This window comes from Thermobia domestica, chromosome 5, assembly GCF_964235325.1.
Source record: "Thermobia domestica chromosome 5, izTheDome1.hap1.1, whole genome shotgun sequence".
NCBI classification, from domain to species: domain Eukaryota; kingdom Metazoa; phylum Arthropoda; class Insecta; order Zygentoma; family Lepismatidae; genus Thermobia; species Thermobia domestica.
In genome coordinates this window covers 161139344-161166546 of record NC_137458.1, presented here as the reverse complement: position 1 = coordinate 161166546, position 27203 = coordinate 161139344, and the positions used below count along the sequence as shown (strand labels likewise).

General features: G+C 36.6%; 1 protein-coding gene across 1 annotated transcript in view; it reads right to left on the bottom strand.

The window, feature by feature from the left end:
* LOC145686219 (glutathione S-transferase 3, mitochondrial-like) overlaps positions 1-26622 on the bottom strand; it is a 49972-nt gene extending 23350 nt beyond the window's left edge. The window contains exons 1-2 of the mRNA XM_081759280.1: positions 26454-26622; positions 395-506 (exon numbers count right to left, since the gene is read on the bottom strand). Coding sequence (XP_081615406.1) covers positions 395-506; positions 26454-26461 — 120 coding nt within the window. The 5' untranslated portion in view covers positions 26462-26622. The remainder of the gene's footprint in view (positions 1-394; positions 507-26453) is intronic.
* Between the last annotated feature and the right edge of the window lie 581 nt (positions 26623-27203).

Here is a 27203-nt window from a genome sequence, read left to right as displayed (position 1 = left end):
CTGAAACTCGGAAGATGTCTGCAGAAAAATAGGTGGACGAAATATCAGGATCAATTAAAGAACCAAAGCAACATAAAAGTAAAAATATTTCTATTTTATTAGAAAATAGTTTGCTAAGTCACAAGAAATATTTAACCGCATTCTACTATATTTTCTACTGATAGCCGTCATAGAAAGTACGATACCAAGGAAAACAATAGAGAGAGAGATTATGGTAATGGATCGCTTGTAATTCGTTACGCTATGACGACGAAGATAGAGGGAGAGTAGCGTAAAGTGGTCTGCCACTAATAGAAGAATACTTATTGACATAATTATGGTTTTTCCTCGTTATTCTGCCATGGGAAAAAGTGTTCTCTCTCAGTAATACCTAAGTCTCAAACAGACAATATACCTGATATGCTTTCCACGCTACGACAAATGCCGATCCAACAGCAACCAAGATACAGTAGCCATAGTGTGACGGAACCTCAAGAACTGTCACTGGAGAGCTAATCTTGCTGGCTCTGAAAGAAAGAACGATGTGTAGGTATGAGTAGTCATTAACGAAGGATACATACTTGTACAAATAATTATTTTTGCTCGGAGCGCGATAAACGAAGAACTTCACTAGAGCGACTAAAGTTACTGCAAAATATTGTAATTTCTAATGTAACTGTTTCAGACAGAAGACGTGCAGTCTACAGAAACTCTTTTCTTACTATTAGGCATTGAATAGAAGCCATCACATCAGTATACTGTTCTGTAATTTTGTGCAGCCTAGCTCTGCTAAGTAAATAAGTGTATCTATCTTTGGAAATAACATTCATACACGATATGACAAATATGTAAATGTGCAAATGTATACTAAAATAATAACAGATATAGCCACACAATGCAGGGTTTAAAAATACCTTAAAAGGAGATTACCAAGTTTATAAGACAAATGCATATAAATCAGAATTACAATGTAAAAGGTATGCATAACTGCAATCACAAATGAAGGCCCAATAATTATGACAAATGAAAGTACCTATCCTCAGGATTTATCAGTATATTTTACCAAATATCATATATGTAGTTTATATTTACAACGTACTTTAAAAGAGTGTAAAATCGATTGACAAGTGCTATTAGAAATATATGCAATATAAGAGATGAAAACTAAATGAGCGAGAAATAATTTTAAAACGTGCACGCCTATTTGGCATACAAATACTAGTAGAAGCAACGAACTCAAAACAAAACGAACTCGAAATAAATGAACTCAACTTAAGTCTCTCTACGAGCACCGAATTTTAAGGGATTAATCTCAGTTTACTTCGTCCTCCATGTTTCGTCCTGTCTAAAATTGAGTTAAGATACAAATCAGCTTTACTGACTTCTTCGTATAAATTGATTCATGCATTTCATCCTGTATTACTGACTGTAAATTTATGTCCTCTGCACAAAACTGACTCCAACTAACTACTAATATTCCACAAGGAATTACAAGGCTCACTGCTACAAAACACGACCTCTCCATTAATTTTATCATTTGCCAAGCCAATCCAGTCTCGATTGTTATTACAAGGGTCGTTCAAGGTTGACCGGGATTTTCGTGTGTAAATAATCGATGAATAGCCGGATCATGATGAAACTTGCGGGTGACGTATTGTATTCCTTCTCGAGTAACTAGCGCCCGGCATGACGTATTTGGCGCATGCGCAGCAGTTGCAGCGAATATGGTGGCAAGTAGTGTGGCTGGCTGTGCAGCAGTGGTGTATAATCAAATTTCTTGTGAAGGAGAAAGTTAACTAGCTGAGATTTTCAGGAGATTGCAAGCACAGTATGGTGAACAAACGATGTCACGGACAAGAGTGTACGAATGGTGTGAACAGTTTCGTGAAGGACGGGAGCTGCTGGCAAATGGAGCGCATGGACACATTCGCCCGACTGCAGTCACACCAGTGAATATCGCACGTGCTGAAGCAAATGACTAATGCCCAGTATTACTCCACATTGTTGACTGGTGCTGTACGAAAGTCCATTCGCAAGAAAAGACCTGAGATGTTGTCTGGAAATGTCATTCTTCTCCATGACAATGCCTGCCCCCACACGACCAATGTGACAACAACTGTGGCCGAAATGCGCTGGAAGTTCTGCCCCCTCTACAGTCCAGACTTAGCCCCTAGTGATTATAATTTGTTTCCACCCCTTAAATACCATCTGGGAGGGAAGAAATTCACGGTAGATGAAGCACTGCGGAACGATGTCCTCCAGTGGCTAGGACAACAACCAAGTTCTTTGTACGCCAAAGGATCAGGGAGCTTAGCACAACGATGGCAACGGTGCCTTGACGCGCACGGAGAATACTTCGAAAATGACATAGTTTGGTGCTTCTTGTGCTATCTGTTTCCTCTGAAGAACTAAAAGTCCCGGTCAACCTTGAACGACTCTTGTACATACCTACCTAAGATCTTGCTTGGTTTTCCCAAAGGTCTCTTTTAACACGACATTCTAATTAGAACTCTACGGTACATATTATACGCTAGACGATTTCATCGTGTACAACTGCCGATCAGTGATGCCACTCCGTATGTTGTGTAGAACGCCGCCAAACTCAGTGTCTGGCATTTTTATAGTCAGTCGCAAGCAAGGCTGTCAGAACTTCCTCCAGGCTTAAAACTTCCAATTTCTTAGGGGGAGGTAAAATCCGCATAAAAAAACAAAATAAAAATAAAAAAAACACCTCCAAACATATACTTTAAAACTTGGATTGAAATAATAAACTTGCTGTTTAATTCTTTCTTCAATTTTTCTTAGAATAATTGCATAGATTTAGAATTGACTGAAAATATGTATTTATCAAGAAATCACCACAAGAACAGAATATCATCTAAAAAAAAAAAAAAAGGTTTGGGATTCATGCATAATGAATTTTGTTTTTGCTCGATCAAATTCGTTGTAACGGCGTTCAACTATAATGTGGAACAAAAAGCAATGAGACTACGATTTTTTTTTTATTTTACTCACGTATTAGTACAACAAACTCAATGTGCTAGTTAATTACAAATTGAAATTGCTTCACTTAAAAAAAGAAATTACTAAAGATCTACCTTCCCAACACTAACGGTAATGAGACTGAGTAATCTCCCAATACTTCTTGGTATCTGGGGGATTATGTGATGTATAGTACGATTACTATATGTTGCAAAGGCCTTTTCATCGCATAATCTTATTGTAAGAAAGCAAACTGGCAACTGGAAATGAGATTAAAAAAAAAATCCATTTAAGTATTTTTAAAAACATCCATTTAATCAACCTGGGTGGATTGATTTAAATCACTTGATTTTTAAAATAAAAACCGTTTATTTAAATCAAATTCCCAAATAAATTAACTTAAAATGAAAATACGTAAAATCCCGTTTCTGTTCTGTTATTTCGATTATGGAAGATAATATGGCCTATCGAACCAGGAGGTTCAACGTCGCGTTCACAGAAGCTCTCCATTGACTTCTATCCTTAGCCAACTGGATCCAGTTTCTACTTTGTATTCCCATTTCTGCGAGAGCCATCTTGATATTGTTCTCCCATCTGCGTCTAGGACTTTCTAATGGTCGTTTTCCGATTGGACTTCCAGTTAAGACTTTGAAGTGTTCCTACTTTTTTCCGTCTTGGCTACATGACCTGCCCACCTGAGCCTCCTAGACTTGATGATTCCAACAATGTTTGGTAAATCGTATAAATTATGTAGTTACTCGTTATGAAGTTTCCGCCATTCCTCATTTCCGTTCCTCTTGGTTCCGAATTTCTTCTCAGAACCTTTTTCACAAATACTTTCATTCTACGTTCTTCCCTCAGTCTAAGCGACCATGTTTCGCAACCATACAGAACAACAGGCATGATTATCGTTTTATATATTTTAAGCTTTAAATTCCTAGACAGAATTCGCGACGACAAGAGATATTGAACTAAATAATAACACGAATTCACTGCTTTTAGTCGGCATTTAATTTCTTCGTGATTATGGTTTTCGTCTGTTAATATTGATCCCAGATATTTGAAAGTATCACCTTATGAAAAGTATTATGTGATATTTTAACACATCCATAATTTGCCGTATTAAGATCTCGACGAACTTCTATGTATGTAGTTTTCTCTGCATTTACTTGTAAACCCATGTCCCTGCAAGCGTTTAATAAGACCTTTGCATTTATTTCTTTTGTTCTCCTATCATTCCTTATGGAATTTACATCATCAGCATACCATTACCAGCATACCATTACCCTGTTTGTTATATTTAATTTTCCTTATAGCGTACTCCAGGACAAAGTTGAATAATAATAGCGACAATTCATCTTCTTTCAGGCCATTCTCGACGTGAAAGTTCGTGGACAAAAATCTGCTTTATCCGGACTTTACTTTGGGATTTGTCTACACTAAATTATACTAAATTTTATAACTTTCGGCGAAATGTATGTATTTTATATGCATTTCGTGCTGCAAGCTAATTCCGTTAAAAAAAAAAAAAAAAAAAAGAGTTCCTGCCAAATTTCCTTAACGCTTAAGAAACATTGTTTGGGATTGAAATAAGTTAACGATTTGGGATTAATCCGAACTTCAACCCCAATACTTTCCCTTAAATGGCATAATTAACAGTTTATACTAATTTCTAATATTTTTTTTTCAGTTCTCGACTTACATTATACGAGAAGAAAGATTTCATTCAAATAAAAATATCGATTTAAATAAAAAATCAACAACAATGATTTTTTTTTTTTAATGATTTTTTTCCCACCATATATCCACTTCTTTGTTACTCTACAAAACTGTCTACTTCCTCCTTTCTAGAAATCAAAATATAAACGAATGTCAGTGGTGCAAAATGCGATCCATGAAATGAAGATGAGTCTTCACGGATCCCCTTTGTCGTACACGTTTTTCATTTTAATTTTTTAGTTCAATGTCTCACGATTATGCACCGAGGCTAAGGAAGACGGTGATGCTGAAGTGGATAATAATGGTGGTATGACGAAAGTGGAAAAATCCCAAAAGAACCGATGGATAAGATGTTTGTCCAACAAAGCCCACTTAGCAGGAGCTGAAATCGAACGCCAGGGACTCTTCGCGTCAGAATTGAGCGCTCTATCACTAAGCCACCAAGACTCCAAAAGGGGATTTCATAGTTTCGTATGTACAATAGAACATGAATGCTTAAACGGTACTTGAAGTAAGTGCACGGTTTTAAATGTACGAATAGATTTATTAAAACCCATTGAGCTGCCTTTTTCTTTCTTTCTTTCTTTTTATTTTCATAGGGAAACATACGTGGTACCAATCAACTTCCGCCCCTTTCCTGGCAACATCTATATAATAAAGGCTTCTGTTTTTGGTCTCTCACACTTCACCCTGAAGACGAGAACAATGTTACCGGTTCTCGAAACGTTGGACGACGTAGAATTCACCCGGCTGATTGCCCGAGAACAACTATATTCATCACGACACCAGGAAAGCTTTAGTCCTTATTTCAAATATATAACCATAACAAGCAATAGTAAATATCAATAACAATAAATAATAATAATAGTAACAACAGGGAAAATATATAAAAATACCAATAAATAGAAATAATAGTAACAATAGAAAAATATATAACAATAACAATAAAAAATAAAAAGAGTAAAAGAAGTAAGAAAGTAAATTCAGGCGAACCTTTCCACGGGGCCAAGAACACTCCACTCATTAGTTCATTTTCCACCATGTCAGATTTCAAAGGAACTGCAGGTGGCTTACGAACATGTGTAGATTTTGGTCTTTTCGGGGAAAGAACGCCGATGAGCTGGTGTTCACCGAAGACCACCACTAATAGCTGGGGACTTAGGAGCCAATGCAACTAGGGTCGGAATTTCTGGACTTTTGTCAGGAACAAGATCAGTTTGAGTGGAAACGTCAAAAGTCTGGGTTGCCACAGATTTACAAGAAGTAGCAGCAACAGTAGGGGCACAGAAAGCGAGGAAGGGATGCTTTCTTTTTTTAAGTGACTTAAGCACCAGCAACAGAGATCTTCTCAACAACCATTAGCTCTCGGATACGTCTCCCACGTTGAAAGGCTGGACTGTCCCGAGACCAAGCAGTTGACACAAAAGGCTTGGTTGCTGTACAGGTTCCGCACCATGACTATCCTGTCCACAGTTCGCACAAAGAGCAGCTCTCGCATTACACGACGTGGTGGTGTGCCCGAAGTGTTGACATTTGAAACAGCGTAGGGGACTGGGAATGTAGGGATGGACCTTAAGTCAATAATAATCAGACTTCACGTGGTCCGGAAATGTAGGCAAACTGAAAGAATCTGTTACTAAGTGGCAACGAGTGCGCCTAACTTCTTAGCTTTGATGCGCGCTACCTCTACAACATGTTAATCAGCCAGCTCCGATTTAGTCTTCTTCTCGGTGGCGTTCAGAAGGTTCCGACATGATATTACACCGCGAAAGACGTTAAGTAAACCATGGGTTTTACCGACACGTTACTGGTCCAATGTTAGGCAATTTTAGTAACCTCGTTGTTTGCTTCGCATCGACCGTTTCCACCAATAAGGTGCCATTCCAAAATTTCTTGATATCCTTAATCTTTCCGGCGTTACAAGTAATTACTTTATTAATATGGAAAGGGAACAAGCCCTTAATAGTACTCGGACGGTTAGCTTCAGCATTGGCACTATCAGCATCTTTATCTTTAATTGCAAGATATCGAATTACACGCATCACGATATTTGTCTTTTTCACAGTCGAAATCTTGAGATTTTATCTCACTTTCGTTTGGTTTGGGCTTCTTAACAAGAAGGTGAGCCCGGACCCGATTTTAAAGTTTAGTACCCATGAAATGTTAATGTTAAATACGCATTGATAAATAATGAATATTTTTCTGACCAGAATATGTACTTCTTTATTAAAAATTAAAATATTTCGTAACAGTTTCCATAATGTACCAAGAAACTTCGAGAAAAGCATATTGGTTCCTATCCCGAAAAGAAAAGGTGCACGGAAATGCGAAGAACACAGAGCGCGATAAGTTTGCTTTCTTATGCATCAAAAATACTGTGCAAAATTATCGCACAACAAATGGAAGGAAAATCAAAGAACGGCTATCGGAGACCAATTTGGATTCAGGAGAGAAAGGGGAACACGGGAAGCAATACTAAGTCTACGGTTGATTATGGAACAGCACATCCGAATAAACAAACCAATTGTGATAGCATTTGTAGATATAGAAAAAGCTTTGACAACGTAGATTGAAATATTATGTTCAGAGCGCTGAAGAATCTGAAGATGGATTACAGAGATAGAAGAATAATACACCAACTGTGTAGGAACCAGACAGCTGTTGAAGGAAGTAGCAATAAGTAAAGGACTAAGGCAAGGATGTGGACTTTCCTCTCCTGTTCAACGTCTATACAGAAAGGATATGAAAGAATTCTTTGATAAAAACGGGAAAGGAGTAAATGTAAATGGACAGATTTTCAGCACAATAAGATTCGCTGATGACATAGCACTGACACCAGAGAACGAAAAAGACTTGCAGAAAGCACTTTCAAATTTGAACGACCAACTGGACAAAACATGTAAAATGAAGATAAATAAGAAGAAAACCAAAGTGATAAAGTACACAAGAGCAGTACAGTAAGGGGCAAACGTATGGCTAGAGGGAGAGAAAATTAAAGACGTTAAGACATTCCCCTACTTAGGAAGTCTAATATCCTCGGATGGAAGAAGTGAAAAAGTTGTATAAATTTCAGAATAGCGCACGCTAAACAAGCATTCAATAGGAAAAGAGGACTGCTAACATCAAGAAAAGTGTCGCTGGACGTTCGAAAACGATTTATTAAGACCCTGGTATGGAGCGTACCGCTTTACGGATCAGAGACGTGGACGTTGAGAAAAGCTGAAATATTCAAGCTGGAAGCATTTGAAATGTGGTGCTGGCGCAGAATGCTGCGCATATTATGGACCGAAAGGAAAAGAACGAAGACATACTAAAGGAATCTATTACCTACATTAACATGAATATAAATATTAACGTCTGAGGAAGATAACGTTACGTTATGGAAACTGTGACGAAATATTTTAATTTTTAATAAAGAGGTACATACTCTGGTCAGAAAAATAATAATTCCAGAGTCACCATGGAAGAAGTTACACATTGACAAATAGAAAATAAGTGTGAACGCCGCAACTTCACACCAGGACGCTTGGAAACAGAACTTACGCTACTCCCCTAGCTATCCCATAAGCACGCTCTCACCGTAGAATAAGCAAGGGGCCAATGCGGTCAAGGGGAATGGATTTGCAACAAAACTATTCCAGTCGACAGAAACGCAGGCTTCGGAAAAACACACACAAAAAAAAAAAGAAGCTAAAATTAACAATCTGTTAAATAAAAAGATCGACTTCATCAGCACACAAGAGAACAAAATGTGGCGTATTTTTTATATGTTGTGCTTTTATGATTATTATATTTACTTTCTTGTTTTAATATATATATATATATATATATATATATATATATATTAGGGATGGCCAAAATTTTCCGGAATCCGGATTCCGGAAATTTTGTTTTCCGGAATCGGAAAATTTACTTTCCGGAATTCGGAAAAATTCCGGAATTCGGAAAAATTCCGGAATTCAGAAAAATTCCGGAATTCGGAAAAATTCCGGAATTCAGAAAAATTCCGGAATTCAGAAAAATTCCGGATTTCGGAAAAATTCCGGAATTCAGAAAAATTCCGGAATTCGGAAAAATTCCGGAATTCGGAAAAATTCCGGATTTCGGAAAAATTCCGGAATTCAGAAAAAAATCCGGAATTCGGAAAAATTCCGGATTTCGGAAAAATTCCGACATTCGGAAAAAATCCGGAATTTAGAAAAAATCGGAATTTTTCCGAGATCCGGAATTTTTCCGATTTTACTTTCCGGATTCCGGAAAGTAAAAATTCTGGAATTGCCCATCCTTAGCTAGTAGATGTTAAAAGGAAACACAATAATGAATAGGCTATATATACTGTATTAATTTCTTGTAGTTGGATATGTCTTTATCATTTACGTAGACAACTGCTACTGCAGTTATTTACTACTTTATGAGAAAGGTCTTATTTTCACACACAAAAAAGTCGCCGGTATGTCTCAAACATTATCGCGTTCCCACCTGCAGCTGCTCCAAAGCACTGCAAACTACTTTTTAAACAGGCGAAAGGCAGTGAAGGAAAATAAATCTCAACAAATATTCTAATAACATTCGCTTATTGTCAACATACCTACAGTGAGCGCAGAAAGTGTTCGTACACCGGGCATACTTTATATTGAAAACAGCTAGCATGAGAACGGGAGGTGGAAAATATATACTGTATATAGCCAGAATTAAGACTACACATTCATACATTTTATTTCTATATACAAGAGAAAGGCCAAACAAACACAATCACTGTTTTGTTCAGAAGAAAAGAGAGAATTCCTTTTTTGTAAACGCAAAAAGTCACCGTACACTTCTGCTTGAATTAATGCTTATAAAGTATATTACGTTATTTAATATTTTGTGGGAATACCCTGTGCGTTAATGATTGTCTGTAGTCTTCGTGGCATTGATTTCACCTGTAGTAGTTCGTAGTTCTGTAGTTTCGGGACTGATTATGTCCCATTCTTCTTGAATAGCTTTTCTTAGGCCTTCTTTAGTAGACAAGCTGTGCCTTCTGATTCTTGTCTCCAGAACAAATCATAGATGTTCTATGGGGTTCATGTCTGGGGATTGGCGAGGTGTGCGAAGCTGTTTCAAGGTATTATAGAGTCAGGGGCGGATCCAAAGGGGGGCGATCGCCCCCCCCCCCACAAGAGAAAACTTTCTTATTTTATATATAAATAAACCCATCCATAACAAGTTTGGAGCTCTTAAAAGTAGCAGTATTACCGCCGACCTCCCCCCCCAGAAGTCCGTCCTGGATCCGCCCCTGGCAAACCTTGCAGACAGGCCTCGTTCAACAGTACAAACAATAATTGCGATGTATAATGTTTCTATCACTGTGCGAAACCATAAAATAATAATAATAAAAAAAAAGAACTGGAAGACCAAGAGTGTTGAGTGAACAAGATAAACGTTACATTATTAGGGAAAGAAAAAAGGTTCCAAAAAGTAGTGCTGTGCAATTGGCAACGGATCTGGAAACACGCGGTGTTAAAGTATCAGCTAGTACAGTGCGAAATATTTGCAGGGTATCATGGTCGGATAGCCAGGAAAATGTTCTGGGTGAAAAGACAAATCGTATAAAGAGACTAAAGTTTGAAATAGAGTATAAAGATAAGGGATCAGGCTTCTTTCTGGAATAGGGTCATATTTTCGGACGAAAGTAAATTTAATTTTATCGAGTCCAATGGGAGGCGTATGGTATGGCGCAAGGTGAATACAGAGATGAATCCACAAAATCTCGTCCCTAAAGTAAGACACGGAGGAGTGTCCGTGCTCGTCTGGGGTTGTATGAGTGCCTCAGGAGTGGGTCGTCTCCACCTTATCGATGGAGTGATGATCCACAAAGTGTATATTAACATATTAAAGGAATATCTCCATACTAGTGCGCAGAAGATGGTTCTTGAAAACAATTTATTGTTCAGCAAGACAACGACTCCAAACATACAGCGGAAAATACTCGATTGTGGCTACTCTATACAGGGGCGATCCAGGACGGACTTCTGGGGAAGGGGCGGTCAGCAGTAATACTGCTACTTTTAAGAGCTCCAAACTTGTTATGGATGGGTTTATTTATATATAAAATAAGAAAGTTTCCTCTTGTGGGGGGAGGGAGCGATGGCCCCGATCGCCCCCTCTGGATCTGCCCCTGAGGTTTGCTATCTTTCTCAAAGACTTACCCTTCTTATGCACTTTAATAATTACTTTTCTCTTCTCCTCATTTGTTTCTGTTCGGTTGCTTCCCATTTCGACAGCCCACCGTGCAGTTTTTTCACTCCTATTCACAACTAAACTTATTCTGTTACTCGTCATGCTATACAGAGGTGTATACTCAGGTGAATACTAGTGAACCCCAGTTGTGGTATCTTTGTTTCGTATTCGTACGTCAGGTGTACGATCACTTTTTGCGTCTACTCTATACATTTTCTACGGAATTTATTTACTTTCTGACCATTAAACTTCTCTTTGTGGTTCTTTATTGATATATTCATAAAGCTTAGTTTTCATTATTCATATTGTGTGTGTTATTACACTTCTTAAATTTTCTGTTTCTTTTTCGCAGGCATTCTCGTTTCAATAGCATAGGTGTACGAACACTTTCTGCGCTCACTGTATGTACAGTAAATACAAATTTATAATTTTTGACTTTACGAAGTATACAATGTTATCATCATAGGTATTCTGCCTTTATTGGCAGGTCACTTCACGCAGCTGAGAACCTTCCATGCTCCACGGTCCTCCGCTAACCTTTTCGTCTTCGCGTATGATCTTTCTGTTTTAATATCATCCATTAATTGTAGTCTCCTTCGCCCCCTCCCTCTCTTTCCCGCCACCATACCCTCTAGGATGTCCCTCATGATACAATCTCTTCTTAGGCAATGTCCCAACCAGTTTCTCTTCCTCTTCCTAATAATATCTAGAAGTGTTCTTTTCTCACCCACCATTTCTAACACTCTCTCATTCGTTTTCCGCTCGACCCAACTAATTCTTTCCATTCTTCTCCACACCCACATTTCGAAGGCTTCCAGTCGATTTTCGTCACCTTTACGTAATGTCCACGTTTCCGCCCCATACAGTACAACACTCCACACGAAGCATTTTATGAGTCTTTTTCTCAACCCTTTGTTCAAGGTCCCACAAAACAGACTTTTCTTTCTTTTAAAGGCTTCTTTCGCCATTCCTATCCTTGCTTTTATTTCACGTTCGCATTTCATGTCATTACTAAGAATTCTACCCAGGTATCGAAAACTATTCACTTGTTCTATTTTCTCCTCTCCTACTTTTATATTTGACACAGACCCCTTCGTTCCAATCACCATGGCTTTTGTCTTTCTAATATTTATTTTCATCCCATATTCTTCAAAGCCCTTTCTCATTTTTTCTAACATTTTATTGATTTTCTTTTCAGATTGTGCAACAAGCGCCATATCGTTTGCAAATCTTATACATCTAATCATTCTACCTCCTACCGAAATGCCATCATCATCATGTAGGCTCTTTTTCACTATCTCTTCTAGATAGACATTAAATAGTGTTGGCGAGAGGCAGCATCCTTGTCGAACTCCCCTTCCAATTGCACTCTCTTCCGTCAGTTCTTCCCCTATCCTAACACTTACTTGTTGGTTCATGTATAAGTTTCTTATTAGTCTTCTATCTTTCAATTCCAACCCTATCTTCGTTAGAACTCCCAACAACAATTCCCAATTCACGCGGTCAAAAGCCTTTTCAAGAGCAATAAATATAACATACACCTCTTTCCCTTTTTCTATAAATCTTTCACCGATCGCCCTTAATAATCCAATTGCATCTCTTGTGCCCTTGCCTCTTCTGAGCCCGACCTGCTCCTCCTCAACCTCTTTATTTGTTCTTTCATATAACCTTCTGTTCAGTATTCGGAGCAGAATTTTAGCTGCATGAGATATGAGACTAATAGTTCTATAATCCTCACATCTCTTTGGTTTCGATTTCTTAGCCATCGGTATCATGATCGTTTTTAGAAAGTCTCTTGGCCATTCTCCTGTTTCATATATTTCATTGCATAGTCGCCACAATTCTTTCTTTCCCTTGTCTCCTATATTTTTAATGAATTCTATTGGTATGTTATCTATTCCTGTTGCCTTTTCATTCCTAATCTCGGATATAGCCTTTTCAAACTCATCCCGAAGAATACTAAATCCTTTATCATTATGTAATTGTTCAATAATTAACATAAGCAGGCATTCATTAATTTATATTAATATAATAATTAACAAAACTAATAAGCGGGTGATTGATGACTCAGTGGTAGAGTTTTCATCTATGGTATTCTAACCCAGGACATGTGGGTTTTCGATGGCTAATTTTGTGTTCGAAAATTTTCCCGGTGGTACTCTTGGTTCCATCATCACTCATTAACGAATTTAGTTTATCAAAACTCTATAGCCATATATTCATTCTGTCCGTCAGTGAAACAAACAGTCTCAAGAACTATCTGATGGATTACCAATCAATTTTGGCCATGATGTACAGAGTCAGTAGTTAAGAATCGAGTTCCCTGATGAATGTAATATTCAAACCGGAAGCGGTACAAATCAACCATTTCCGGTTTTAACGTTAATCATTATATAGTAAATATGGTAATAGATAGCGAGAAGCGGTTTCCAGTAATCGACATATATAACATTCATGTAGATAGAATATTACCCAGTTTGTGCATCTGCTGAAAATAATGAGCTTAGGTATTTAGAGAGCATTTTCCGCTTTAGAAAATGTGTGCTTGGTAAAGAATGTAGAGAATTAGCTGAGTCAGGCACGTAGCTAGAATATGGTAATAGGAAGGGGGGGGTCTGTCACGAAATACTGTGGTTATTTACCAGGGGCTCAATCATTCTAAACTATTTTATTGGCAACATATATTGGTTCGTTTAGCCAAGATTTCTAATGGGGGCATGATATGAAATACTGTGGTTACACACCAGAGGCTCGATCAATCTAAATATTTTACTGACAACATACCCATATTGATTGGTTAGGACAATAAAATGAGGATATATTAGTAAGTATTTTAATAAGAAGCTATGAAGAAATCTCGAGTAAAAGAATATAAAAAAAAGTATTGAAAAAGATATCGTCTTCCGAGGTCATTCGAACGGTGTCGAGAATTTTGCGTCTGGGAAATTTGCGCCCTACCTCAAGAACAGGGAAAATTGCGCCTGCGATGTACCTCCACCGGGAAGTTTGAGCCCTGCGAAATAAAAGAACCTATTGGAGCTTACGCATTTGCTCGGAGGGACTGACATTACAGCATAAACAATCCTCCCCCCACAACCATGCCATTTGTGATTTATTTTCATTGTGGCTATATAAGGGGAGAATAAACTTCAATATAAGCCAAAAGAACACAACGGATCAACGCAATCACTGCTTCTTCCAGAGATGATTTTGGGGGAACACTGGCCTCCCCAGAGCTCTCAGAGTGCCCCCTCGGAGGAGACCAAAATAATACGTCTATAATATAATAATAAATAGAATAGTACCAGCAGTGACCCCCCTCCGGAATACTAAATGTGCCCCCCGGAACATTTTACCTGAAAGAACGACTGAACGCAATTGTGTGTTTGAAGTGTAATTCCAGCAAGTAAACACACTGTACATAGTTTTCTTGATAATATTACTGAACTGATTTTACATTCACTTTACATTTTCTTTTCTATATTGTGTGTCCTGAAAAGCCAAACAACTCGCAAGGATTGTGAACAGAGATATCTGGGTAGAGCCAAACAGCCTTTTGTAGATTAAATTATACTCTTTGATTATATTAATAAATAATTATATATCAGTCATTTATACGTTTATTGTAAATTTTGTAGTATAATGAAAAATTGTATTTGTATGGATTGCCCTTTAGTGAACTAAAATTGTATTTTTTTTCATTTGTTCGGAATATTATAACGGATGGAGTAACTCACAGAGACGATGAGAGGCAAGCCTAGTTCAAGTGCGAGTGGAAGTTACTTTAAACAATACAATAATAAGTTGAATTGTAGGGCGCTAACATCCCAGTGCAAATATATAGCCGGTGCATTTTCCCCTCTTTTTGGGGTAGGGCGCAAACATCCCAGTGCAAACATATTGCGAGCGCATTTTTTCCTATTTTTGTGGTAGGGCGGAAATTTCCCGGGCGCAAAATTCTCGCATTCAAGGAAAATATAATGTCCGTGAAGTTGACAAGCCACTTATGTCAGACTCCAATTTCGACTTTAAACGTCGCTAGTGCTACGTTAGTGTTCGATAGTGACGCAAATCGTTAGTACTCCAACTGCATGCCAACACGCCCACTTCTAAGAATCATCTCAAAAATGAGGTTAACCGTTAGAGCAAGTAAGTGCTCATTCGTGCCATTAACATTAACGTTAATGCCTCCATCGTACGGCCCTTTGAGTAATAATAACACCACGTTTTTTGCTAGTCTCAATGCGTCCCTATATTCTCGCAAACATTCTGACGTGCCCAAGTTAGTTACTTTTTTTTTTTGGGGGGGGGGGACTATTGTTTATCTGTTATTGTTTATTGTTTATTGCTAGTCTGCAGAGTAGTCCTTACATTAATATGCCATTGTCCTTGATAATCATTGCGTATTTACAAGCAATTTGTTATTACTGTTAGAAGATATCAAAAAACAACAGATAAAATCTACTACTTAACGGTTCATATTTTTCTTTTACAGTACATAAACGATTAATAATAATAATAATAATAATAATAATAATAATAATAATAATAATAATAATAATAATAAGACTATTCCAGCATAAAAGTTATCAATTGCATCACACTGGCAACAAGCGACGCATATTTTAACTTCATAAAAAATCGTTTCTCACGATTTTCTGGAAAACTACGTATGATAACATCTTCATTATGTCAAGTTGTTTATCTCAGTGTGATATATGTCTTACCTCTGGACAATATCACAGTAAAACAAAAATTAAATATTAGGAGTACATCGTACTTTTGGACTACATCTCATTAACCATGGGAAGATTGAGTAGTGTATACTTTAGGATGTAAGTTTCAGCTTAACTTGCATCATACATTCTTACGATTACAAAAAGGAAATTTGTTCGTTTGCATTTGAACAAAATTCTTAGGATTACAAAAAGAAAAAATATTTTTTCCGAATTCCGGAATTTTTCCGAAATCCGGAATTTTTCCGAAATCCGGAATTTTTCCGAATTCCGGATTTTTCCGAAATCCGGAATTTTTCCGAAATCCGGAATTTTCCCAAATTCCGGATTTTTTCCGAATTCCGGATTTTTTCCGAATTCCGGAATTTTTCTGAATTCCGGATTTTTTCCGAAATCCGGAATTTTTCCGAATTCCGGATTTTTTCCGAATTTCGGATTTTTTCCGAATTCCGGAATTTTTCTGAATTCCGGATTTTTTCCGAATTCCGGAATTTTTCCGAATTCCGGAATTTTTCCGAAATCCGGAATTTTTCCGAATTCCGGAATTTTCCGATTTTACTTTCCGGAATTCCGGAATTGGCCATCCCTAATATATATATATATATATATATATATATATATATTGTATTTTTTACACTTTCAAGAACTGAACACCGAACAACACGAATATTTGATGCACACAACAGTCGGCCGGGATGGGTGCACGTCTACCTCGCATGGAGAACGACGTCCACGGACAATCTACTTCCCAAGACCCCACCAATCATTTAGAGCAACTCTCTCTCCAGTTCTTCTAAGTGCGCATGCGCTTCACTCTTCCGTCCAATGGCTCCAGGCAGATTCGTCTTCCAGATCACAAATTCAATTATCAGAAACTGATCATAGCGAGATTGGCATCCAGAAAGCAGTCCACATCCGAGGCTTATCTTTGTACTATGCTCGATAACAGGTATTAAATGCCGGCTGATCGGCTCGGCATAACCCCCAACCTGGAGGACAGGGTGGAAAAAAATCATGATTTTTTAAAAATCATTTCTGTTGATTTTTAAAATTTAAATCGATTTTTTTTATTTAAATCAAATCTTTCTCCTTGTATAATACAAGTCGCTAACTGAAGAAGAAACATTAGAATTAGTATTAAATGTCAATTATGCCACTTAAGTGAATGTATTAGGGTTGAATTTTGAATTAATTCCTAATCGCTAACCTATTTCAATCCCAAACAATGTTTCTTAAGCATTAAAGAAAAAGTACAGCAACATTTATCAACATGACACTTTTCTTTTCACTAAAATTACTGATATTTGGCAGGGACATATTTTTAAAAACTCGGAACTAGCTAGCAGCACGAAATACATATAAAGTACATAAACTTCGCCTAAAATTAAGTAACTAACTCTATGGTCTATGGAACCCGGAGGTTCAATGCCATATTCACAAAAGCTCTCCACTGATTTCTATCCTTAGCCAACTGGATCCAGTTTCTAATTTGTATTCCTATTTCTGTGAAATCCATCTTAATATTTCCTCCCATCTGTGTCTAGGTCTTCCTAATGCTCTTTTTCCATTGGTTTTCCACTTAAGACTTTGAAACTGTTCCTACTTTCTTCCATCCTGGCTACATGACCTGTCCACCTGAGTCTCCTAGATTAGATGCTCCCAACAGTGTTTGGTGAACCGTATAAATTATGTAGTTCCTCGTTATGAAGTTTCCGCCATTCTCGTTCCTCTTGGGTCCGAATATTCGTCTCAGGATCTTATTTTCAAATACTTTCAGTCTATGCTCTTCCCTCATAATAAGCGATCATACTTCGCAACCATACAGAACACAGGCATGATTATCGTTTTATGTATTTTAAGCTTCAAATTCCTCGTCAGAATTCGCGACGACAAAAGATTTTGAACTGAATAATAACACGAATTCCCTGCTTTCAGTTGACATTTATTGCCTTAATAAATATCGTTTTCATCTGTTAATATTTATCCTAGATATTTGAAAATATTCACTTTATCAAAAGTATTATTTGATATTTTAACGCATCCAAAATTTGCGTATTACGATTCCGAGGAACTTTTATGTATTTAGTACATAAATTTCGACTAAAGTTTTGATTGTTTTTATTTTGCTTCGGAGGGGATCGGACACAAAAGAATTTTCGTCTTAAATGTCCATGGTGACTTTCCCGTTGGAATAGTTAACGATTTAAAAACCGTATGTTACGAAGGGAAGAAAGTAGGATTCATCCCCGTTACCCGTTCAAAACGGGATTTTCCCTAATAATCCTCTGCATGATACTCGTTTTCATATTGCGCTTACATATATTTGAGTCTCATTGTATTATGATGATCATCTTCCATAATCGAAATAACAGAACAGAAATAGGATTTTACTTATTTTCATTTTAAATTAATTTATTTCAGAATTTGATTTAAATCAACGATTTTTATTTAAAAAATCAAGTGATTTAAATCTTAATTTAAATCGTGATTTAAACCAATCCACCCTGCTGAGGACCAGTGGCTGACTGCATTTCCGAAGAACTGGGCGATGGGAGTTCCACATCCCGACCCGAGAGCTTTAAGTTTAAAAAAATAAAATGTAAAAACATTGATAAAAGTAAATAACACTACATATGTAATCTGTCGTAAAGTATGCCACGTATTCTTGTCAATGACTATCAAAAGCCACGTCTAAAATGACTGTTTTTAGCTGTTATTCTTAACCACTACTCACATTGATTGGTCAGAAAGTTCTGCACGCGAGCATACATAGTACTATTAGAGTAAGGCCGCGCTAAGAAGAGCTCTGACAACTCTCACGTGCGATCAAGCGCGGTTGCCACATTTATCTTCTGTAACAATATAAATATAACAAGGAGCACATTTTGTGGAAATGAATCATATATGTATTACAACAAAAATATTATTTAACATTATGCCTGACGAAAGTATTAGACAAAAGAAACAAACAAGTTAGTATTGCGTTAAGATAGTTTACAAAATCGTAAAGAAAACAACCGTTACTTCTAAACACATAGGGCCTTATGCAGAGTCGTTTTGACATATGATTAGCGTCATACTAAATGCCTGACTACTGCATGGAAACATATGTTAGTCAAACTCTTTAGTATGAGATCGGGCTTCTTCGTAGCTAAGCGGTTAGCGTACGCCTTTGGCATGGGAGACTCCGGCTCTATTCCCGGCGGGAGCTCATGTGGTTCGGATTCCACGTTAATCAGTAGGTCCACGTCTCATATAGCCTCGCTGTTGAAAGAGACGTTAAACTCAAAATCAGTTCAACTCTTTAGTATGACACTAAACACGCGTCAGAACGACTCTGCTAAGACCCATAATGTTATATCTTTTTTTTTTTTTTTAATGAAAACTACTTACGTTAGAGAATGGCTTTCAATTGTAGATAATTTAATTCCATTTACTGTAGAAATCTTGCGCTTTTTTCCTAGGGTGGATAAAATTTCCGTCGGTTCAGCGAGGTCTTTCAGGCACTTCTCTTTTGTGATTCTTTTCACAGTTGTAGGGCTAATGTATAAAGCTGAATCTACTCTTTCAATCACTTTATTCAATGACAATAAAGGACCGTCGTTACGTTCTTTCTCCAAATATTCCCTAAGATTAAACACAAATTCCCGTTCTCCTTTAGCCTAACCGGCATAACCGCGGGACGTAAAACTCAAACAAATTCCCGTGCCTGACTTGTCAAGGGCACCCCCTTTCCGCACTTCAGGCATTGTGTTCATAAACACAAACATACATACATAGACATACTAAATTTATATTTTAGGTCTATGTGAATAATACGAATACAAACTATGTTCCACTGATGAATGAAAATAACAACACAATATTCACACCAATGCACTGAGATGATAGCACAAAAAATCAAAACAACCTGACAACACAAAAACTTACACAGTAATGAGTAGGTATAAATGCGACAACACTGTTCGGTTACCATGGAAACAACCTAGTGTTTCCAAATGTATTTTTGTGGGTCTAAACCTATCCTCCCCTTCACATATTGGTGAAAAAATGTCTTGTACGAAAAGACAAATATAGCTGGATCACGTTCGTTACTTTCCAACCACTCAATTTCTAAATCAGTCCTTATGAAAAGCTCATTATAACAATCTCTGTAATATATAGAGTATGTAGGTACATTTTTTTCCTTTTGTCAACAAATTTCCTACAAAGATCATTAGAAATTATACTCATTTCAGCCTGACATTCCAAATAATGGTTCATTGCCCTTGAACTTTAGAAGAGCCGTACAGACTCACTATTCTCTTCGCTTTCAATTCCATGAAAACCTACTCCCTGCGGCGATAGGGAGGTGGACCGGTTGTTGTTCCATGTAACCCCACTTCTATTTACGTAGCAAATTTGTCAAAAGGACAGAGTTGTGTCAATAAGTGGATAAAGAAAAAAAGTATTCATTATTGTGGCAATAACTTTAGGCCTAGTGGAACTACGTTGTGCTGGAATGTTGAGGAGTAAAGTGAAGTACGATTATTTTTTTTTAAATATCTAGTTTGTAAATATTTCAACTTATAATCTGATTCAATCAGTGATAAAGTAATTCGATTCCTTTATCGTTCTGTCATGTGGTCGCTTTGATTCTTCTTGCTATGACGGTTCGCAACACTGTCGTCAACTTACACGATGTTAGATCTGTCAGAGCTCAGGTTACGATGGCCCTAGTCTAGTACATATAAGGTTCTAAGATAAACTTAAGCATTTTCACTATACAATAACGTCGTTTCTGGAGGGCAGGCGGGCAATTGCTCCACCTGAGTTTGAGATGTCGACACATTTTAATCAATAGCATAATAATACTATTTATATCGGAAAGTCTTAACTCCCCCCTCCCTCCTCCAAAGCAAAACCTGAAATGACTACTGCGGGCAAGGGGAATCACAGTGTAAGAAAACAAATACTCGATAAATTTTTCCAGTATTAACAGAAGTGTTCGTTCTGCATACAGGAAGATGTAATAAATATAAAACCGGAAATTAGAATATTGTAGAAATTGTGCTTCTTTTCCCCTTCAAATATGGATTTTTTTTTTTTTTTTTTTTTTTCAAGTGCTGAATCACGTACTTTTAATAAATAGATTGTGTACCGCAGAGCACATCTCCAACTTAAGCAAATTCCAATATTGAGAATTTTTGGAATAAAGAGAGAAAAATTTGAACATTTTATGAATTACCCCTTTTCTTGCTTAGAGTGGAGTTTCCGAAAAGTATTCCCTTACTCTTAATTAAGAATTTATATACCGAATTTCACATCTCCAAATTAAGCATGCTTAGATGGATCATTTTCTGAGGAAAGAAAAGGAAATTTGGATAGTATAGAAATGAGTTACTTTTAGAGATGAAAAAAAAAAAAAAACGGCTTTTTTGAATCGATGATTTTTTGCACATAAAAAGCCGGCCTTTTGGGGAAAAAATGAGAATTTTGGAAATTTTGGCCTTTTAAATTTTCATGATTTTTCTATTTGAATAGCTTTCTTATAGTATACTCTAAAGTTAAATAAGATTTCATGACCTAAATACCATATTTCGCTCTGGAATTCACCATCATGATGGATGGAGCACATGTTTTATGAATTAAAGTAAACATACAGTACGTAGTATTTGAGGGCAATTGTAGAGGATATTTAACACGTTCGCTACCGACACAAAAAATATATTTGGGACTGGTTTTCACCAAGGACCAGCGTCCCATGTGTGAGACGCTCGGGCTCGTTCTGGCAGATGGTCTGTGGGTAAGGTAATTCTCTTATGACCGGTCTATGGTTGCGGTTTATGTCTATGAATCGGTCCCTCGTAAAACCCGCTGTGTCCCTTATATGGGACGTTAGTAGCCAACGTGTTAACTTTATTTTAACTTCTGAGTTACCGACATTTTTTTTTCTTCTCTACGTCATTTGTTTTTAGTCATCTGTGTTTCATTTCTTAAGAGATTAGTAGGCCTACTCTAGCTTCTAGCACATAAGTTAAAATTATGTTTTTCAATATCCGTCAGAGCGTACTTCCAGATTTTTGTTATACTGTAGCTGTGCAATGATTTAGCAATAATCTTTCGGATACAACATTCAATACAGTTTTATAGAAACAATCAGTAGCGGATTCAGAAAAGTATTTTGGGAAGTTTTTCTCTGCTTATTGTTTGTTTTATCTAAAATTTCCTAATTCTTATTTGGGAGGAGCTTGAAGTTTATGAGTATAGACATAACTAATATTTCGTTTTCTTTGTAATCAGCAATAATCTTCCGGATACAACCTTGAAGAACATTTTATACTGATAATCAGTGGCGGATTTAGAAAAGTATTTTGGGAGGGTTTTTCATAATAACTTTTAGTTATTTTTAAAAAATACCTAATTTTTATTTGAGGAGAGTTTGAAGTTTATGAGTAAAGGCATAACAAATATTTCGATTGTTTTAGAAATTCCTCAATTTCGGGGTACAGGCTTCAATCTGTAAGACATCCCCACCCTAACCCCCTTCGCAAATCCGTCACTGCTGGTAATTAGTAATAACAACGATTTAAAAACGATAAAGGAAGTCGGCCAGGATTCACAGTACACGCACTATCTCTACATTCACAGATGGAATTAAGAAAAACTTTTGTTAAAATGCTCGAATTCGGCGTTAAGCCCCGGACTTCCCGAAAGAAGTGCAAAAACTAACCACTCACTCATGGTTGTTGTGCAGTTGTGCTTAATTTAAATATATTCTCTCTTTCTATGGCTTATGGAATCCGAAGGTTCAATGCTGCGTTCACAAAAGCTCTCCACTGACTTCTGTGCTTAGCCAACTGGATCCAGTTTTTACTTTGTATTCCTATTTTTGCGAGATCCATTTTAATATTGTCCTCCCATCTGCCCCTATGTTTTCCTAATGGACGTTTTCCGATTGGATTTCCAGTTAAAACTTTGAAAGCGTTCCTACCTTCTTCCATTCTGGCTTCATGACCTGCCCACCTGAGCCTCCTAGACTTGATGACCGTAATGATGTAGTAAACCATATAAATTATGCAGTTCTTCGTTATGAAGTTTCCCCCATTCCCGTTCCTCTTGAGTCCAAATATTCGTCTCAGGATTTAATTTTCAAATACTTTCAGTCTGCGTTCTTCCCTCATCGCAAGCGACCATGTTTCACAACCATACAGAACAACAGGCATGATTATCGTTTTATATGTTTTAAGCTTTAAATTCCTCGACAGAATTCGCGACGACAAAATATTTTGAACTGAATAATAACACGAATTTCCTGATTTCACTCGACATTTAATTTCATTGTGGATATGATTTTGGTCTGTTAATATTGATCCTAGATATTTGAAAGTATCCACTTTATCGAAATATTATTTGATATTTTAACGCATCCATAATTTGCCGTATTACAATCCCGGTGAACTTACATGTATTTAATTTTCTCTGCATTTACTTCTAAACCAATGTCGTTGCAAGCGTTTAGTAAAGCCTATGCATTTTCTATTGTTCTCCTATCATTCCCTATTAAATTTACATCATCAGCATACGCCATAACCTGGTGAATACCATTCAGCTCTAGGGCTTGGTTGCTATCTTTAATTTTCCTTATAGCGTACTCCGGAACAATGTTGAATAATAATTGGCGAAGACGCATTTCCTTGTTTCAGACAATTCTCGACGTTGAAGCTCATGGACAAGAATCTTTCTACTCGGACTTTACTCTGGGATTCATTTAAACACATTTTAAATAATCTAAATCTAACTAGCTTTTTCGACATTCCGAATTCTGTAAGAATTGTACACTACTTCTCTCCTATCCGAGTCATAAACATTTTTAAAATGAATAAACAGCTGATGTACTGGGTAATATATTCCCATTTGCTTTCGAGTATTTATTGAATAGTAAATATCTGGTCGATAGTTGATCGATTTCCCTAAATCAACACTGATAATCTCCAATAATTTCATCTGCGTATAGAATCAATCTTGTTAATATAATGTTAAGAGAAATGCTTCGCTAATTATTACAATAAGTTTTGTCGCCTTTGTGAATTGAAACAGTGATTGATTCTTCCCATTTTTTTCCCTTCAAAAAAGCTTAATTCCTGTCGTTAAAAATTCAGAAACCTTCAGGACTGGGTAAACCGTGATGGTGGTTATAAGCCTAGGAAACCACACGATCAGATGAACGGTCAATTACACATATGATCCATGAACACAAAATTCGGTACTTGCCCGATTCTAAACAAGCTTAAGGAACATTTAGTGCATTTTAGAATTCGGAATTTTACCGATTTTGCAAATCCGAAGCACCTGATAGGTGGTAACAAATTATTACGTATGTGATCAATGAATGATAAATTTGTTCGAAATATCCATACAATGTATATGGAAGTTAAAACTTAAAACTTTCAAGAATGTGTAGAACCACCCGAAACCAAGCTATTGATGTGCAGCCTTTAAGATTATCATATAAATGTATTTATTTCATGCTTTATTTTATTTTGTTTCAAAAAGAGGGTGTGATATTTTGAAGTAAAAATACTACATACAATTTTGCTAGTTATTTGTGTATCATTTTTTTTAAAATAAAAGTACTTACTTTTGTGTATAAGAGGTTAAAAAATTATTACATCTATTGGTTAATCCTTAGGAATTCATAATGTAAATATGTTAAGAAATTTAAAAAAGTCTTTTCGAAATTCATGGTTTATTTTAGGTTTTATATTATTACCTACATCAACCACTAATTAAATGAGTTTTTGTGCTGTAGAGAAGCGAAACAAAGTCTGCTGTATCAATGTAAAGCAAAATTTGGAAAAAAAAAAAGTCCAAAATTTCCCAAGCAGAAAAGCGAAGCAGAAAAAACTTTTTTTTTCCAAAAAGCCGTTTTTTTTCGAGTCCTTGCATCTCGTTACTTTTCATACTTAAAAACGGAACTTTTAGAAGCACATATTTCCTTATTTCTAATTATAAATTTATTTACCAAATTTCTCATCTCCATGTTAAAAGAAATCTCTACATTCGGCACTTTTAAAATGAAAAAAAAAAGAAAAGAAAAAAAAGAAATTTGGATATAGAATTTTTTTTTTTTTTCTTTCTGAAACGCTGAAACATGTCATTACTCTTAATTAAAAACCAATCAAATTCCACACTTCCTACGTAAGCGAATCTTCCCATTCGGTATTTTCTGAATAGAGAAAGAGAAATCTGAATATTAGCGAGACGACACCTCTTTCCTCCGATGTTTCGATACACACACACACAAATATATATATATATATATATATAAATGTTGCAGATTTACTGTACGGAACCACATACTTATAAAATTTCCAGGACAGATTTGTAATAAATATCTTAATATACCATTGTGTAAATAATCGAAATATGTTGTATTCTTACCTGTGAAATGTGTATTTACGTAGAAACACATTAATGAAAGTGTAAGATGTTAAACTCGGATTGTCAATAAGGAATCCATTAATCATAGTATACAAAGTGAAGTTGAAGTACCTGAAGTCAGTGCGCTAACTGATGACGCGTAATTATAGAAGTGTTCGAGAGTTAGTGATGGGTTGTGTTTTTTTGGAACTCAAATGTGTATGCAATAAAAAGGCATTAGTGCTGTATCGCCTGAAAAAAGTACCAAAATGTACTGCATTCGGTTATGTTGGTAGGATTACATTATGTTACGTTAGATTGCGTTACATTAGGCGTGCAGTTTTACTATACGGATCCATGGAAGAAGATGAAGTAGTAGTAGTAGGAGGAGGGGGAGGAGGAATGGTTAGAAGCCCCGCAAGGGTTGGTTGGGTTCTCTTCTCGACATGAAATGGGAAAATTAAAGACTTGTCCAAATTTTTGTGTACATTTTACAATCTATGTCACAGTCTTAACATATACGAGCCTTCGCGTAACTATATCATAACAAGTGTACCTCTCCGCGATATAGTCCATCTGCCTCCACATATAGTGCCGCCTACGTCAAAAACAACCAACGAATATAACCACTTTCTTAACTTTTACTACTCCTCTTCCTGACTTTCACTCATTCTTTCTCACAAACTTAATTAAATTTTCCAAGTGACCCGTTAAATTTCCTAAAATTGGCCCGGCGATACAGAACTTAACCCAATAAAAACATATTAGGATATCGACTATAAAGTTCTTAGTAACCTATGAAGACATAATTCAACCAATACGCAAGATAAGTGGTTGTACCACATATATATAGTTTTGCGCTATCCTTGTGTATGTGTATACCCACCGTTGCAAACGCACCTGCTCCCTACGAACACGCCCCCTCGCCACTAATCGGATTCCTTGCTGCGCTCCTTGCCTTGACATGGGTAGATACCGTAGCATTCATGCTTGTATTGTCTCCACCTAGTGTTAATTGGTTAGTGTATTTTGCACAATAGCTCTTATCATGAACGTACACTGAAACCATGCTAAAAGAATTTGCACAAAGAATTCTTCACTCCAAAAATTATTGTTTAAGACATAGATGATTTACTAAAATCAAAAATGTAAGGAATTTACATAGGGATCCGTACAATAAATCTGCACCTTACATGTATATATATTAAAATTCGCTGTTTTACTATCATCATATTATAACTCCAAACGAAAGCAACTCTTAAGGAATATTAAGTGAAAAAATAAGAAAAAGTGCCTTAGCAACGAAGTAAAATAATCTACTAAACAAATAACTTGAAAAAAAAAAAAAAACTAGTGCATTCCTTATCAAAGCCGTTAGTGATATAAAATTAAATATCCACATTATTTTTCACTTACACGGCCATTCCTTTGTTCTACAGCTTTAATTATCTTACTATAATTATTTCTATTAATGAAAACACATTTTTCGTTTAATACTCGTCCGTCCGTCACGTTGATTCAGCTGTTTTGCTCGTCACTTATCTTCTGCTACTGTCAGCAGTGTTGCAAACTCTTTTACAGATGTAAGTTCCAAATTTAACGGAATTCCACTAGGCTACAAAAAAAAAAAAAATCTTCCGTTTATTAGTTAATGTTTACGTGCAGTTCAAGTGTCGGCACAGAGAGGGCTTAGCCGGGGTGCGCGAAAGCTCGGGTCCGAAGGTAACAGGCACGTGAGTAATGATGAATATGCGCGTAAGCAAAAGTTGCGAGAACACATGGGTGTCTCTGGCGGGGGGGACGCGTCCCCCCCAATATTTTGAAGTGACACAATCTAAAATTCCACTGAGATACTAGCAGTTAGATCATTTCCTTTGATGTCCCCCCCCCCCAAATTTTACATGCCAGAGACGCCAATGCGAGAACACATGAGTTTTCGCAGTGATACGAATTCCTATATCACTTGTAATGGTTTCATACTAGTAACGCTACACTTGTAAACAAATAATACAGATTTTCTGCACTGTGCAAAAATATTTCACTGGTGGTTCAAATGCACTCACTTAATTTAACCATCTCAAAGTACTTATAATGAATTTACTGTTGTAACCCTACATTTGTAAAAATAAAATACAACTGTATTACTTACTATTTTTGGTAAAGTTT